Source organism: Schistocerca cancellata, chromosome 5, assembly GCF_023864275.1.
Source record: "Schistocerca cancellata isolate TAMUIC-IGC-003103 chromosome 5, iqSchCanc2.1, whole genome shotgun sequence".
NCBI classification, from domain to species: domain Eukaryota; kingdom Metazoa; phylum Arthropoda; class Insecta; order Orthoptera; family Acrididae; genus Schistocerca; species Schistocerca cancellata.
In genome coordinates, this window is record NC_064630.1 from 524,637,303 (window position 1) to 524,655,778 (window position 18,476).

The 18,476-nt window shown below is 40.0% G+C and overlaps 1 protein-coding gene across 1 annotated transcript in view; it reads right to left on the bottom strand.

Moving 5' to 3' along the window:
* The window catches only part of LOC126187489 (copine-8-like), a 160,262-nt gene that overhangs the window by 115,618 nt on the left and 26,168 nt on the right, over positions 1–18,476 (bottom strand). Inside the window, exon 2 of the mRNA XM_049928596.1 lies at positions 4,315–4,600. Coding sequence (XP_049784553.1) covers positions 4,315–4,600 — 286 coding nt within the window. The remainder of the gene's footprint in view (positions 1–4,314; positions 4,601–18,476) is intronic.

Here is an 18,476-nt window from a genome sequence, read left to right on the forward strand (position 1 = left end):
TCTTTCAGTGCTCTGTCAAACTCTTCACGCAGTATCGTATCTCCCATTTCATCTTCAGCTATATCCTCTTCCATTTCCATAATATTGTGCTCAAGTACATCGCCCTTGTACAGACCCTCTATATACTCCTTCCACCTTTCTGCTTTCCCTTCTTTGCTTAGAACTGAGTTTCCATCTGAGCTCTTGATATTCATACAAGTGGCTCTCTTTTCTCCAAAGGCCTCTCTAATTTTCCTGTAGGCAGTATCCATCTTACGCCTAGTGAGATAAGCCTCTACATCCTTACATTTGTCCTCTAGCCATCCCTGCTTAGCTATTTTGCACTTCCTGTCGATCTCATTTTTGAGACGTTTGTATTCCTTTTTGCCTGCTTCATTTACTGCATTTTTATATTTTCTCCTTTCATCAATTAAATTCAATATTTCTTCTGTCACCCAAGGATTTCTACTAGCCCTCGTCTTTTTACCTACTTTATCCTCTGCGCCCTTCACTACTTCATTCCTCAGAGCTACCCATTCTTCTTCTACTGTATTTCTTTCCCCCATTCCTGTCAATTGTTCTCTTATGCTCTCCCTGAAACTCACTTTATCCATGTCCCATCTCCTTAAATTCCCACCTTTTTGCAGTTTCTTCAGTTTTAATCTACAGTTCATAACCAATAGATTGTGGTCGGAGTCCACATCTGCCCCTGGAAATGTCTTACAATTTAAAACCTGGTTCCTAAATCTCTGTCTTACCATTACATAATCTGATACCTTCTAGTATCTCCAGGATTCTGCCATGTATACAATCTTCTTTTATAATTCCTGAACCAAGTGTTAGCTATGATTAAGTTATGCTCTGTGCAAAATTCTACCAGGCAGCTTCCTCTTTCATTTCTTACCCCCAATCCATATTCACCTGCTATGTTTCCTTCTCTCCCTTTTCCTATTCTCTAATTCCAGTCACCCATGACTATTAAATTTTCATCTCCCTTCACTACCTGAATAATTTCTTTTAACTCATCAGACATTTCATCAATTTCTTCATCATCGGCAGAGCTAGTTGGCATATAAACTTGTACTACTGTAGTAGGCAATGGCTCCGTGTCTATCTTGGCCACAACAATGCGTTCACTATGCTGTTTGTAGTAGCTTACCCGTACTCCTATTTTTTTTTTTTATTCATTATTAAACATACTCCTGCATTACCCCTATTTGATTTTGTAAGCTGTATGCCCTCGGGAAAAATTATGGCTGTAGTTTCCACTTGCTTTCAGCCGTTCGCAGTACCAGCACAGCAAGGCTGTTTTGGTTAGTGTTAAAAGGGCAGATCAGTCAATCATTCAGACTGTTGCCCCTGCAACTACTGAAAAGGCTGCTAACCCTCTTCAGGAACCACATGTTTGTCTGGCCTCTCAACAGATACCCCTCCGTTGTGGTTGCACCTGCGGTATGGCCATGTGTATCGCTGAGGCATGCAAGCCTCCTCACCAACGTCAAGGTCCATGATTCATGGGGGGGGGGGGGGGGGGGGGGGGGGAATATAAATGGTTAAAAAAAAGGCATTCCAGCAGGAAGTGGCGGACAGTTGAAATTTGGGCGCAATGTGTACAATGTGGTGGGATAGCCACTTAGCAAATGACGATGGCTAAAAAGGCAGTGCCCAATATGCAGCCTAGTTAAAATGACATCCTCCCAGAGGGAGGGCCAAGAGGAGGTTGTCCCTGTGAAGGGAGGACCATTGGCGATGCCCAAGGGACACCACCTCCTGAAAGATAGCAATGCAGAGATCACCAGAGCGAATATAGGTACTCGCGCGATGAGGGATGAGGTATGAGGACTGCAGCCTTGGCAGCAGTGTCAGCAGCCTCATTTCCTAGCAGACTGATATGACCATGGTCCCACAGAAACATGACACTGGCTTCACCAAGAGTGAGCAAGTGACAGTTTTCCTGGACCTGCTGCACTAAGGGATGAGCAATGTACAGTGCAGAGACTTTGGAGGGCACTTAGTGAGTCTGCGCAGAGAACACAATTGGAAAGGCTGTGTCGCTGGATGTACTCCATGGCCTAATTACAAGGCAAAGAGCTCAGATGTAAATACTGAGGAGTATGCCGGAAGTCAATTCGAAAGACAGGGGTGCCAATGATGAAGGCACACCCAACCCCATGGTCAGTCCGAGAGCCATCAGTGTATACAAAGGTACTATCGCGAAGTTCCATGGCGAAGGTTGTGAAACTGGAGGCGATAGACTGAGGCTGGAGGAGTGTCCTTAGGAAGTGAATGAAGGCCAAGGTTAACACGGGCCACTTTATGAAGCCAAAGGTTCACACCCACTGGGAATATTGCAGGTAGTGTGAAGTTAAGCCACTGTAGCAAGTGGCAAAAGTAGACTCCAGGAGGTAACAGAGAAGAGTGACGAGCCCCATACTGCCGATCAAAGGAATCAGCAACGAAGGAGGCCTAGGAGAGGTGGCCACTCATGGCAGACAAACAGCATACATACCTGCTGAGAAGAAAGTCACGGCCATAGGAAATTGGTAGTTCAGTAGCTTCAGCACACAGACACTCAACCGGGCTGGTGTAAAAGGTGCCCGTGGCCAAATGGTTGCCATGATGGTGGATAGTGTTGAGATAACGCAAGAGGGATGGGCGTGCAGAAGCATAAACAAAGCACCTATAGTCAAGTTTCGAATGGACAAGGGACTGGTACAAATGGAGGAGGGTGATTTGATCAGCACCCCAGAAAGTACCATTAAGGACATGCAGGAGATTGAGGGACCGCGTACAGCAGGCTGCCAGCTAAGACTCATGGGAGGACCAAGAGAGTTTCCTACTGAGCATGAGCACCAGAAATTTCGTAGTTTCAACTAATGGAAGGGCAACAGGCCCAAGATGTAGAGATGGTGGGAGAAACCATTTGCACCGCCAGAAATTCATAGAGAGGGTTTTGTCAGTGGAAAAGCGAAAGCCATCATCAATGCTCCAGGGGTAACGACGATCAAGACAGCGCTGAAGATGCCACTCAGTGAGACAGATCCGTGGAGAACTGCAATAGATGGCAAAATCATCATCAAAAATTGGGCCGGAGATGCCCAGCGGGAGACAGGCTATTATAGGGTTAATGGCAATAAGAAAGACGACGACGCTCAGGACCGAACCCTAGGGGGCACAATTTTTCTGGATAAAGGTGTCCAACAATGTAGAACCCACATGCACCTTGAAAACTCGGTCTAGTAAAAATGCCCAAAGAAAACAGAGCAGGCACCCACGGAAGCCCCCACTTGTAAAGAGTACGGAGGATACCAACACTCCAGCAGGTTTCGTAGTCCTTGTCCAAACCGAAAAACACAGCCACAGTCTGGGAATTCCACAGAAAACCATTCACGACATGGGTGGACAAAGTAACGAGATGGTCAACTGCAGAATGCCGCGCTCAAAATCTATACTGTGGACTTGTTAGTAAATGGCAAGACTCGAGCCACCACACCAGCTAGGCATGAATCATACATTCCATCACCTTGCAAACGCACATGGTAAGAGAGATGGGGCGGTAGCTAGAAGGAAGGTTTTTGTCCTTACCAGACTTCAGTATGGGTATGACTGTGGCTCCAAACCAGCATCCAGGAAATTTGCCCTCTGCCCAAATGCGGTTGTATGTGTTATGCAGAAAGTGCTTGCCCACAAGAGAAAGGTGCTGCAACATCTGAATGTGAATGGCGTCTGGCCCTTGGGCAGAGGATCGGTATGAACTGAGAGCATGATTTAGTTCCCTCATAGTTATCCCTAAGGTGCCACTAATCTTCTCACAATTGCTTTTATGCAAACATCTCACAAGATTCACCATTTTATAAATACTAATCATCTTGGCTGAAAGACAATGATCACCAAATTTTACAACTCAGATAAATACTATCATTTGGCAAAAACAGCAATGAGTGAAATGCATGCTGTCGTCCTAAAAGTAATCTTGCACACACCCACTACCATTCCATGTCAAGTCGCACGTGTAATGAGGTACTTGTTAAATACTTACTTTACAGGCTTTGATGGTATGTATTTTGTCTCAGATCATGATTCTATGAAACATACTTATGTAAACAGTGATTTGGCCTTTCTTCTTCGATTCAAGTGCAGAGGAGTTTGTAAACTGATATTTGTTACACATTGCATTTACATCTTGTTACTGTGTTCTATAATGAGACATTATAGCCAGATACACACATTACAAAAGGTGAAAATCATTACAAATACATAGGATACATCCTTTGAGAAATTATAATTAACAGTAATTAAAGGTGCTTAATGCACTTCATAATCAATTGCACTCACCTTTCCACTTGACACAATCTGTCCCACGGTGCAGTATGCTGATCCAAGAAAATCATGATCAGCAAGATTTGTACTTGAGGAATCGATATCATAGATGTCAAACTTTATTGGCTGCTGTTCTTCAAATCGGTACATAACGTGAACTTTCTTTGTAAAATCTGGATCATGTGTGTTTTTGATATGCTCTGTTCGGTGGTATTCAACCCAACGAGACTCACCAAATGGTTTCATATATGTTACACACATGGGGTCCGATTTGCTCAATATGTCTTTACCTATTAGATTCCTGGAAAATAATTAATTTGGTGATAAAATAAATACACAAAAATCATGAGAAGAAGAAATATTTGTGAAATTTTGCTTGACTGTTAAACAAAGAAGAGGAAAAGCCCATGAAATTGGCAGTAACTGTCATCTGCTGTTATTAAGGAAGGTGTGTGTGTGTGTGTGTGTGTGTGTGTGTGTGTGTGTGTGTGTGTATGCGCGCGCGCTCGCTCACATCTGTCCCTCCCTAAAATAAATTATGCAAGAGGAGATTGTTGATTATAATGAAGACTATAATTCTCTTCTATGTAGATTTGTCATTGTGTCTCATCTATTTTACACACACAAACACACACACACACACACACACACACACACACACACACACAGCTTTATAAACCTCCATGGCATTTTACTCGGGCAATGGAACTGACTGCTTTGAAACGTAGTAGTGGATCTCTTTTAAAAACGTATTGGATATGTCATAGTTTTACAATTAAATATCTAAAACATAATTAATATATTCACATATTTACAGGTCTAGTTGGATCTTATACCAGAAACCATCCCCCCATTTAAAATAATTTAGGGAAATTAAGGAAATTTAAATCAGGACAGCCAGATGCAGCTAACATTCGCCATCCTACCAAATACAAAGCTTGCTTCAAACAGCACTCAGTTTACTGCTGCCATACAATGTTTTGTTTACAAGTTGTTGCAAAGAAGCTAATACATAATGTAAACAGCTAGTGATATAGTGTACATTCATTTCTCAACATCATTACTCAACTAAACACATTTCTCCATAATGTAAAAATCTACCATTATACAATTCATTTTTTTCAACACCAATTACTGAATGCATTACACATACAATATCAGCTCAGATCAGGAGCATAGCAATGATGTATGGTTTCCATTAGTCTGCCTGAAAAAGTGAGTCAGCATCCCTCAATAATGAGTGAGATGCTGAGCACACAAAGATTGTTAGTATTATCCATTGCAGATATTTGGTATCTCATTTTCAGGGGGGTTGCAGTGTGAAAGTGTGTTGTTAAATGACAGAAGTGTTTTATTGTTATTTACTTCTGTTACAGAGTAGGAGTTTGGTAAAAATGTGTTATCTAATAAAAGCCTATGCTGTATGGAATGTATAGTTTAACCAGTACTTTTTAATTGCCCTTTTAAATAATTTTTTTTATTAATCTCTTTCTCTCCTTATGTAATCTGTTATACAACTTTATTCCTTCGTACAAAAAGCTCAGTTGCATTAGTTTATTCCTTCGTGGTAAATGTTAAGTACAGTCCACATAAATGGTCATGAACAGAGCTGTTTATGTAGTAATTACTGCTATGAATACTCTTCTTATTTCTCTGATGGCAGGTCTGGAATCGGGCTGCACAGAAGTTGAATGCCAGCCAGAGCAAATGGACCTTGATGGACGATAGAGGGCAGTGTCATCACAGCACTGCATTTGCCTAGTGAGTGTATCATCATCTTGCCATGTGAATACATCGACCAATAGTGTCCCGAGTAGCTGGTATAAATACTGCAGCACCTCGGCCAGTCAGTCATTCATGTACAATATCTGATAGTGTTTTTTACTATCTCCACTGCACTATTGACTACTTGCTGACGACTTTACTTTGGTACTGGTTTTCCTGTTTGGTCTCGAACTGGATTGTGGCTCTCACTTGATCTGCTGACAGTGTTGTGTCAAAAGTTGTTCGCACTTTGTTGTAGCCTAGATTGCTATTGCCTTGCTCTTGTTGTTTCGGGTCTGAGTCCCATCCGCAGGCAGCCTTCCCACCTTGCGTCGTCATAATTCTTCACCTGTTGCACTGGTATCCAGCGACTTGGGGACATAGCAGCAAGTATGGGAGACAGCACGTAACATAAAAGGTAAGAACAACTGTTACTTACATATACAACTACCTTCCTCCTGTCAAAAAAAATTTTATTCTAAACTCTATGTCACACCCTATGAATGAATAATGGAGAATATGTCATGAATTTGACAGAAAAGCAAGTGAAACTAATCATGTAATTCAACCTCACATCAGGATTTCAGTGTATGACAAAATTTCCTGGAATTCTATCTAGTATAAACAACACTAATAGTAGGAAGAAGATGTCAATACAGCCAATCTCCAATGGATCTGAGTATCTCCTTCCGTTAAGCAAAGTATGGCTGTCACACAGATGAGGCACTGCTGGGTGAGGAGTCGAAGGAGCACGAAAATAAGCTTAAGTGAAGCTACAAACAGTGCTGAGATGTATTGTTGGCCAACCTATAACATATACTGCACAACAGTGGTTTACCAAGCTTAGGTAAGTGATGGGTTCAAACAGTGCCCACAACTGATGCAGTTTATTCCTAATTCAGATATTTTCACATTCAGGTCATCAAAACTTTTAAAGAACAAACTGCTACTTTATGCATTGTTCCATCTGCAGCTGAATATGATTCAGTGACGGAGTCAATGCCAACAGCCTTGCCCCTGTGTTAGCACCAGTTCCCATCAGATCACCGAAGTTGAGCACTGTCGGGCTTGGCTAGCACTTGGATGGGTCACCGTCCAGGTCTGCCAAGTGCTGGTAACAAGTGGGATGCACTCACACTTGTGAGGGCAATTAAGGAGCTCGTTGACTGAGAAATAGCCGCACTGGTTACAAAAACTGATAACAGCCGGAAGAGTGGTGTGCTGACCAAATGTCCCTCCGTATCCGCATTTGGTAATGCCTAAGGGCTTAGGATGATATGGTGGCCAGTTGGTACTGTAGGGACTTCAAGGCCTGTTTCGATGGTGTTCGTTTTTTTGTTTTTGGTAGGGCTAATTTAATGTCTTTGCTGAACATTACATCATAAAGACATGTGTTAGCCTTTGGACTGCCTTAACAGATATGTCTTAATAATGGTCTAACACCTTTTAGCATTGTAGTTGACAATGGTATAAAGGCCAAAATCTGGATAGTACAAAAGATAAATATAATAATACATAGTCCAATGGCAGTTTCCTCATTTTTAAAAGTATTGTATGACTGTGGCTTAATGATACTGAAAACGTTTTAGTATTAACTGTTTATAGTAGACTTTTCTGTGGAAAATCGCACAACAGTACAGTAATTTGTACTAAACTGCCAGTACAAGCTGAGCAATTTGCCAACCTATGATTCACTCATGTCTCAACACAGCACAACTGGACTACACAAAAAATTCACTTGCGCTACCAGTGACAAACTTTACCGAATGTGGTAACAGGAGAAACGGTGAAGAAATATAACAGCTTCAGACAATGCAACCCAAGACTGAACATTAATATACCAGTAACAGAATATTCAAGCTATCCTGTAACTATCCACTAAAAACTAGACATAGAAGAAACAAAAACATAAAGGGCATAAATCAAAGAGTAAACAAAACCAAAACACATATATAGAACACAGTGCCTCTGGTGTCTGGCATGAAATGTTTGACAGTGCAGAGTTTGTAAACACATGCACAATGTGCATGCAACAACACTGCATAAAGGCAGATGATTGCTACACAAACTGCTGAGCTGAAGCAGCTGCTATGGATCACAGGTGAATGCTGCAGTTTGAAGACAATGCCGATGGATATCACAGAGTTATGAGCAGAAAGTGCTCAAAAATTGACAGTCAAAAAATATATCTGTTGCAGGGTGGAAATATTATTACAGGCATATTAGGAAGTGAAACAAATTATGACTATGCTTGTACATGTAGACGCTGATCACAATTTATTGGCAATGAAATGCAAACCGAAACTGAAGAAATTTATGAGGAAATCAAGGAGAAGGGATCTGTATAAATTACTGAGAGTTCAGAAAAAGAGATTTAAGCAATGATTGACCGAAATAGGAAAAAGAAAATAATAGAAGAGGAATGACTAGCAGCGACACATCAAATAGTGAAAGTGCAGGAAAAACTAAGATGACAGACACGACCCAGCAGAAATCTTTGGGATAACACATTTACTTATGAATGTAGGAAATCTAACAATTTATAAATCTAGCAAATGAAATAGGCACAATACAGTAAATGAGATTTAGAGGAAACACAAGGTGGCAAAGCAGGAATCGTTAGAGAAGAAAAGCAAAGCTGCAGAAGCATGCATAACTACAGGAAATGTAGATGCCGGTTAAAGAAATTAAAACAAAAAATGTTTGTGGAAAACGCAAGCAGATGTATGAATATAAGATCTGTGATAACAAGGCAGTACCAACCAAAGAAGACAAGGCTGAATGCCAGAAGGAATATACAGAGGGGTAATATGAAGGAAGGAAACACTGTGATAATATTATGAAAATAAATGAGAACAAAGATGAAAATGCTATGGATGACATAATACTGCGACAACAACAACACACTCAAAGACCTAATAAAAAAAGTCAACCTCCATTTACCGCACCTGAGTAAGGGTTATGGGCCCAGGTACACAAGTCTCTTTTTCTGGTAGTGGCAGAGTTTTTGGTGGCACTGTATGCAACAGCAAATTTAACATTATCAGCATGATGTGATGGAACAGTCTATGCATCAGTGTTTGAAGTTATCTGGAGTGAACAAATGAGCGATGTGGACATTCCAAATGGAATTGAGATTTAGAGAAAAAGACTTTCTAGATGTTGCCAATAGCACAGCTATTAAGCCTCTAAAGGAGAAAGAAGCTGATGTAAAAACATGGATGGAAAAGGATACAAAATCACAGGAACTTATTATGATGTGTATAGAGGTAATGCCAATCACCCACTTACTTTCGTGTCCATCAGCTGGTTTGTGGACTAAACTGAAGACCACGTATGAGGAAGAGTCCACAGTGAGCAATCACGTAATTCAGCAAAAGTTTTTCTCGCTCCAGTTTAGTGATAACTAAGTGGTTACAGTAATGTTGAAAACAGAAGCAGAAAGGTGAACAACTTTCAGAGAAAATAATGATAATCTAGGTGTTGTTGTTGTTGCCAGAGATACACAAATATCTCCATTCAGCATGGGAGCCTGTCCCATTTGAGAAACAAACACTTAATGAGTTAACGTCAAGTTGCTCCAGTGAGAAACACGAAACAATCAGTCTGATCAGCCAGAAGTAGCTTCGGCCACTCTAAGTACACAGCAAAAAAACAAAAAATTATCTGTTAGTGGGTCATTTTGCAAAGGACTGTAAAAATAAAGTGAACAGAGAAATGAGAGGCTCCTGTTATTGAAAAAAAAAATAGTTTGTTTCAAGTCAGACTGCAGACTGTTGAAGTCCAAAGAAGGCAAAAAGGCTCCTTGATGTGTAGAAGTCAAGGCGCTGACCCACACGATTATCAGTTAATGGATACAGCTGTTAGTGAGTATAAGTGCAATAAGACGATTGTTTAGAAAAACTTGACAGTGTGCAACCCTCTATGAAAGTTGCTGTGGATGACAGTAAACTACTTTACATGAGTGGGCACAGTACTATGGAACTACATGCATGGAACAGGATGAAATTTATCAAAACAGTACTTAGTGGAATGCTTTTTGTATCTAAGCTGAAATTCAATCTTTTTTGGTAGAAACAGTGTTGGATAAAAGTATATATTTATTGTCAAACAATGGACAATCTGAATTCTTGAACAGTCCACAAACCATGGAGATTGCCATAGTTGGGGAGGCTTGCGTGCCCAAATGATACAGGTAGCCATACCATAGGAGCAACCGCAACAGAGAGGTATCTGTTGAGAGGCCAGACAAACATGTGGTTCCTACAGAGGGGTAGCAGCCTTTTCAGTAGTTGCAGGGCAGGAATTTAAGAAGATGGAACCTGGATAAACTGTAAGAACCAGAGCTTGTAGAAGATTTCAGAGAGAGTATTAGGGACCAATTGATAAGAACAGGGAAAAGGAATACAGTAGAAGAAGAATGGGTAGCTTTGAGAGATGAAATAGTGAAGGCAGCAGAGGACCAAGTACACAAAATGACGAGGTCTATTAGAAATTCTTGGGTAACACAAGATATATTGAATTTAATCGATGAAAGGAGAAAATATAAAAATGCAATAAATGAAGCTGGTGAAAGGGAATACAAACGTCTAAAAAATGAGATCAACAGGAAGTCAAAATGGCTAAGCAAGAATGGCTGGAGGACAAATGTAAGGATGTACAAGCATATATCGCTAGGCATAAAATAGTCACTGCCTAGATGAAAATTAGAGAGACCTTTCACGAAAAGAGAACCACCTATACGAATATCAAGAGCTCGGATGGAAAACCAGTCCTAAGCAAAGAATGGAAAGCAGAAAGATGTAATGAGTATATAGAGGGTCTACACAAGGGAGATGTACTTGAGGGCAATATTACGGAAATGGAAGAGGAAATAGAGGAAGATGAGAAGGGACATAAGACACTTTGTGAAGAATCTGACAAAGCACTGAAAGACTTAAGTCATAAAAGGCCCAAGGAGTACACAGCATTCCTTTAGAGCTACTGATAGCCTTGGGAGAGCCAGCCATGACAAAACTCTTCCATCTGGTGAGCAAGATGTGCAAGACAGGTGAAATACCCTCAGGCTTCAAGAAGAATATAACAATCACAATTCCAGAGAAAGACGGTGCTGACAGAGGTGAAAATTACCAAACTAACAGTTTAATAAGTAACAGTCGCAAAATACTAATACAAATCCTTTACAGAAGAATGGAAAAACTGGTAGAAGCTGACCTTGGGAAGATCGGTTTGGATTATGGAGAAATGTAGGAACATGAGAGGCAATACTGACCCTATGACTTCTCAGAGAAGATAATTTAGGGAAAGGAAAATCTACATTTACCTACATTTATAGCAATTGTGGACTTAGCTGAATTAAATCTGTCTATGCTGAGGGAATTAGACTGGGAAATGAAACACTGAAAGGAGTACATGTGGTAGAAGTTAGAAAGTTATAAAAAGCAGATTAACAATAGCAAGAAAATATTTTCAGGAAAAGAGAAATTTTAAGTGTTAGAAAATCTTGTGTAGAAATACTTGTTTTGACAGTAGTCTTATATGGGAGTGAAATATGGACAGTAAACAAAATGAGAATAGAAGCTTTTGAAATGTAGTGCAAAGGGAGAATGCATAGCAACAAACAGCATGGTTATGAAACAGTGCTGACGACTTCTGGGCAGTGTAGAAAAAAATAATGAATTGGTGCCTTGAGAAATCCCAGTTTAATAATAATAATAATAATCTATTTAGAGTAAAATACCATAGGAAATCATAGCTGAAAGAACTGTGCTTTATTAGTGTGACATAATTGTTAACCGAGTTTTTATTCCCATTGTTGAAGTTGTACAAAAGACTTTGATTTGTAGTGAGATCAGTCACATGACATAAATAAACTGTAAAAAGTTCACTTTCAAAATGCAGTATGAAAACAGTAGAAATTAAGGGGGACTCAAACCACATTGCTTGTTACTGTTCAGGGAACTCCATTATCCTGTACACAAAGCTACAAAACTATCTTGTTCTAGGGCATGACGTACAGAATGTATCAACCACTAAATTCAAAATTCTCACTTCATTCTATGCTGTCTCCACTACCCACCTATCCACCCTGGACCCAATGTGTTAAAGAATCTGTGCCTCACTGTTGTTTACTTTCGCTGAGACTGTATTCCTTTTGACTTCCAATGCAGTCCCTCCCATTCCTAGTCCTTGCCCCTCCTTCCCGTTTGTCCTCTCATCACCTTTCTCTTGTTGACCTCAATTATTCCACCCAGTGGAAGCCTTGGCTCCAATTAAATGACACAGCTTGTCAATATAGCTGCATGCTGAGATGAAGGTGCAAGTTTGTAAGCTGTACACGCGATTCACTTGTTTATATACCTAGTTACTATGCATCACTTCCACTCTATGGTGGGTAGTTATCTTCACTCATTTCATTGTTTATCTTTCACTCAGGATTACCCAGTAACAAAATATAATGTTTTCTGTACACAAGAAAAAGTTGCAGGTAGGTATGTTCCATTTTCATAATGTCACCTCAGTATGTTTGGGTGACAGTATTGCCAAAAAATGAATGCCATCATTTACAGTGATTTTAATAAAGAGATTACAAACACAGACCAACATACCTCAAGGACATTTTTTAATCTTTTGAGACCTTTAAATTTGAACTGCAGAAAGAATAGTCCAACTCATCATGATGACTGCTTGAATAATAATAATAATAATAATAATAATAGAAACAGTAGATCACATCACAAGCAGATGTACAATACTAGCAAATACAGAATACCCCAGAAGACATGACAATGTAGCAAAAATAATTCATCAACAACTTGCCATACAACATAAACAAATAAAACAACACGTTCCCACATAAAAGTATGCACCACAAAATGTACTGGAGAATGATGAATACAAATTATGGAACAGAACCATTATAACAGATAAAACACCACCACATAACAAACCTGACATCATACTCACCAATAAAATGAAGAAATTAACACAATCAAAATATCCATACCCAATACAACCAATATACAGAAGAAAACAAGAGGAAAAATTGAAAAATACATCCAACTGGCTGAGGAAGTCAAGGACATGTGGCATCAGGATAAAGTTGACATTATACCAATTATACTATCAACTACAGGAGTCATACCACACAATATCCACCAGTACATCAATGCAATACAGCTACATCCAAACGTATATATACAACTACAGAAATCTGTAATTATTGATACATGTTCAATTACCCAAAAGTTCCTAAATGCAATTTAACATATACCGTACAGTTAAAAGGAAGTCACGCTTGATCAAGGTCCGCGTCGCTCTCCATTTTTAACCAGACATAACGTCTGAGAAAGGAAAGAAATAGTAATGATAATAATAATAATATTGTGAAGTTTTCAAGTGATGTGTACAAACTCTGCACTGTGGGCAGTGGGTGTTTTACTGACCATGATCAATTACTTCTCCCAAGCTGTATCGACTAACACTCTCATTCAGATGTAAACACGACTACATGTGTGTGGCAGGAATCAATAATGGATTAACTCTTGTTCTTTTGCAGAATTAATTCTCAAATTCTCAGCAATGACAATACAATTATTACAATGAACCCTAATAGAGGAACTTCAACACTAAGAAATGTACATCACACATTCTTGAAAATCAATAATTTGTTCTCTGCAAATGGATTGTCACTGAATTTAGATAAACCACAACACATGTAATTCAGTACTGCCCATGGCCTGACTACACCATTAGGAAGATTGCACAACAGGAAATCAATAAATTATTTGGTGTTTTTACTGATAAGAAACTGAATTGTAGGTCACATGTTACAAATGCTATATTTCTGTGCTCTGCAGCTTTTGTGCCATAGATAATATCAGGTTTTTGAGATACAAATGTCAAAAAGTTGTCTTCATTTTCGATTTTCATTCACTTACATCTTATGGCATCATATTCCAGTGTAACCATCACCGAGGAAAACAGTGTCTGTTGCACAGAAGCACGTAATAAGAATAAATGTGGTACCTACTCTAGAAGCTCTTGTTGGCAGTGCTTTAAGCAATTGGACATAATGAGAACGGCCTCGCAGTACGCTTACTCCTTTTGAAGTTCACTATCAACAATCAATCATAGTTTGAAAACAACTGCAACACTCATAAATGTATTGCTAAAAGGAGAAATGATTTACATTGTCAATCAACTCAGCTTTAGTATGGCACAGAAAGAAATGAGGTAGTCAATAATCATAAAAAAATCTATTTTATGTCAACTGATTCTTCCACTGCTTCTTGGTAGAACAATTTCATAATTATAAATGGAAATCACATTATTGAGCACATTCCACAGTAAATTAACATTCTCTTAACCACGTTTTTGCTTATCGGCTTGCAAGACCACAGTCACATTTTAACTGACAATCATCGTCAAAGAGGCTACAATATGCAAACCACACACTGACAGTTGTCTTTCCCACTGGGAGTGAGCTACAAACATGAAGTAAATGTCATCGTTGACAGTGTGGTGGTAATGTAATTAAAAATTTAAAGTTACACAATAAATAAATGTATAGGGAATAAACCAGAACAACAAGAATACTAAACCCCTTGGGGGGAGGGGGGCTCACCAAGTTCCTATGTAGCCATTTAAATTAAAGTAATGCACACAATAAAATTAATACAAGACAAGAGTATTGAAGAACAGCCTGAAGAGGTTTTGCATGAGGAACGAGATACAGAAACAGAGTAAAAGATGAAATAGATGATTGTGACAGGAAACATAAGCTAAATTATGTACCAAGGAAACAAGCTAACTTACATATCCATGGTATGAAGAATTTCTCTTAATGTAGCGAAGATGTATGTAGTATAAAAGAACAGAATACCTTTAATATAACAATGGAAACTCCTGGATGGAATATTATGTAAAATTAAGGAAAGGCCACAACTCGCTTGTTGACTGATGTGTGATGCATGGAAACAGGCAACAGAAGCAATTTTTTGCGTAAACCACACAAGCACCCAAACAAACACACCCATGGCTGCAGTGAAACTAACTGTTGATTTAACATATATTCAGAGCAGTTACCTGTCAGATGGAGGTGGTAGGAAAAACACCCAAGTTGAGCAGGGAGTAGCAGGATAGTGTGAGGCAGATCTTTCAGAAGATGACTCACTGGCTGCACAACACGACGAAAGGTGCTCAGAGGGTAGAGCATATAAGAGGTAGAAGGATTGGGGGGGGGGGGGGGAGGAGGGAGAGGAAAGGACAGGAAGATGGAGATGAAGAGATGGACAGATGGACAGACGAACAGACGCATCTGGTCAACCATAAAGGAATGACCTATGGGGTGCAGGACTGGAAACAGGATTAGAGGTGGACAAGGATATTTTGTAGGTTGGGAAGTGGCAGAACACTGCTTTGGATGATGTGGGTAGAATACACCTCATCTCACACACCAAGACATAGTCAAAACCCTGGTGAATGACATGGTTGAGCCTTTCAAAGCCATGGTGATAATGGGTGAGCTGGTCAGTGGCTGGTTAACAGGTTTGTGGTTTCAGAGGAGGAGATGGCACAGAAGATATGTTCATGGATGAGCTGGATAGGATACAATCTGTCAGTAAAGGCTCTGTTAAGGTTATCGGTATATTTTGACACCACTTGTTTCTCACTGTAGAGGTGGTGTCATGGTTGATGAGACTGTAAGGAAGATACTACTTCTCTTCACTTGTCCTCTACATAAAATAAAATAAAACCAGTTCTTTACCACACCCCCCACTGACAACAGCCAACCAAAACCTCACATAGAACCTTATTTAAAACAGTTCCAATTTCCCTCCAACCGAAATCCTCACTTCTAACTTGGTCTCACCTTCCTTTCCTAACTCCCTCCCTGTTTAGCCCAACATTACTCCTATGGAATACACAGCCATCCGTAATCCGAAAACCAATCCAGAAGTTATGTTCCTTCACAGAGACAAAGGCTTCCCCACAGTGGTCATAATCATAGTGATTGTGGCTGAGTCTCTCTGACAACCCTCCAACACCTACACATACAAATGTTACAACCATGATCCCAAAGGTCTAACAGGACCTCAACAGCTCTTAAAGACTTTAGGTTCAACCAAAAGGTAACACGTGAATCCATCTCCCTCCTCAAAGCAGCAACCCCCCAACCCCATGATCACCCATTACCTACTCCCCCAGCTCCACAAACTCAACCCCACAGGTCACTCTACAGGTCCTGCCATTGTTGATAGGTACAATGCTCCCACCTAATGAACCTCTGCCTTTGTTGACCACCCTCTTCAAACTATTGTCCATAACCTCCCAGGCTTGCATGCTCACTTCCTTCACTGCCTTTTCACTGTTACTGTACCGTTACCACCTTGTTGGTTACTGGGGGTGTGACATCCATATAAACCAACACCCCCCTCCCCCCCCTGGCCCACAACCGTCTTTCCCAACATGTTCCTAGTAATAAACCCACCACTTCTTTCTAATCATACTATCCAACTGCATCCACACAATTATTTCACCTTGAAAGGCCAAATCTAAAAACAAATTCATGATACTGCCACAGGTACTCACATGGCATAATCCTCTGCCGACTATTTGCCTGCCACCTGGAGGAATCTTTCCTATCCAGTCAACATCCAAAACCTCTTGTCTGGTTCAGATTAACTGATCACATTTTCATGATCTGGATTTATGGTAGGGATGACCTTTGCTCTCTCTTCTATAAACTCAACATCTACTCCCAAATCCACTTCATCTGCTCTTTCTCAACTCAATGAGCAACTGTCCTAGATGTCAATCTCCACCTCTCAGATGGTTCCACAACTATGTCTGTTCATATCTAGCACACCAACCACCAACAATACCTCCACTTTGACAGTTATCATCTATTCCATGTCAAAAAGACTCTTCCTTACATTTTCAGTACTTGTTACAACACATATACAGTGGAAAGCAGCGAATGTTGAAATATACCAGTAATATGCCCCGACATGAAGGATACCCTCACAAAATCTGAACCCTATCAACCAAAGTACTGTTCCACCACCTTTCCAACTTCTAAACTATCACTGTCCACCCACAACCTAATCCTGGTTCCAATCCTGCACCCCATGGGTCCTACCCTTGCAGTCGAACCAGGTCAGGGTGTATACGTGGACAAGGAAAAAAAATTCCCGGATTTCCCAGTTAAAAATACACTTTCTCCCAGGTGCAAACATACTTTTTCCTGTTAACTGACAGTATATTTTCTCTCGAAACTGTATAAAACCTTTGAATGATTATGGTTTTATACATGGGAGTAGAATTTTCCAGCGCTTTATAAAACTAAACACAGGGGAAAAAACGCGTTTTTTGACAGATCTTTGATGTGCAGCAACATGTACGCTGCATATTTTCGTATTACGAAAGTATAAATTCGAATTCCACCGAACACCGCATGTTACTTTCCGAAGCATTGACATTGAGATTGCGATGCGCTTTAGTAAGCCAGTCATAGCTCACATCACATGATCTCGACAGCCGATGACAGCGGGTATTCAGAGCTTAGGAGACGCCATGTAGTCACCCAATAGCAGCATCACTGTTAAGTAGCGTGAACACACAAACAGAAAAAGTTAATGGTTTGAATCAATATACATAGTGTTGCTACACGAAACGCAAAGCCGCGCGGGATTAGCCGAGCAGTCTCAGGCCCTTCATTTCACACACATTTGAACATTTCCTCACAAAACGCAAAGCTTTCACATATAATATTCGTCTGTAAGAATAACACGCAGCAAGAGAAGCTAAGCTTTCACATACCATGTTGGTCTTTTATGCACGTATTACAATTTAAGATATATCACACAAATGTGATCGTAAAATTTTTAATAACGACTTAAATGTCCCCTGTGTTTAGTTTTATAAAGCGCTGGAAAATTCTACTCCCATGTATAAAACCATAATCATTCAAAGGTTTTATACAGTTTCGAGAGAAAATATACTGTCAGTTAAAATTCATCTAAATGGCTCGTCATCATCAAAGAGTTGATTTTTAAATGAGAGTCAAATGCTCTGTGATTTAAGAAATTCATCGTACATTATCGCACACAGCTCTGTGTAACTGCCAGAATGGTACTTTGATGGTAAAGCTTTTCAAATCGCTATTCGGAATATTTTCCCGTGACCTGTTAGAAATAGGTTTGTCTCCGCAGATGCCAGAGAGCGCCAGATGACAGGCGTCACCGCGCTTGCACAGCTACGATGTCACAGGGAGCCCATATGTTCGTACGTGTAAAACATGAAAAGATCGTCCATTATGTCATAGAAAAATCGAGACATTAGAGGATACTCCAAGAGCATCGGAATTTCGAGACCCATACTAAAATGTGCACATTTAAAGTGCACATTTA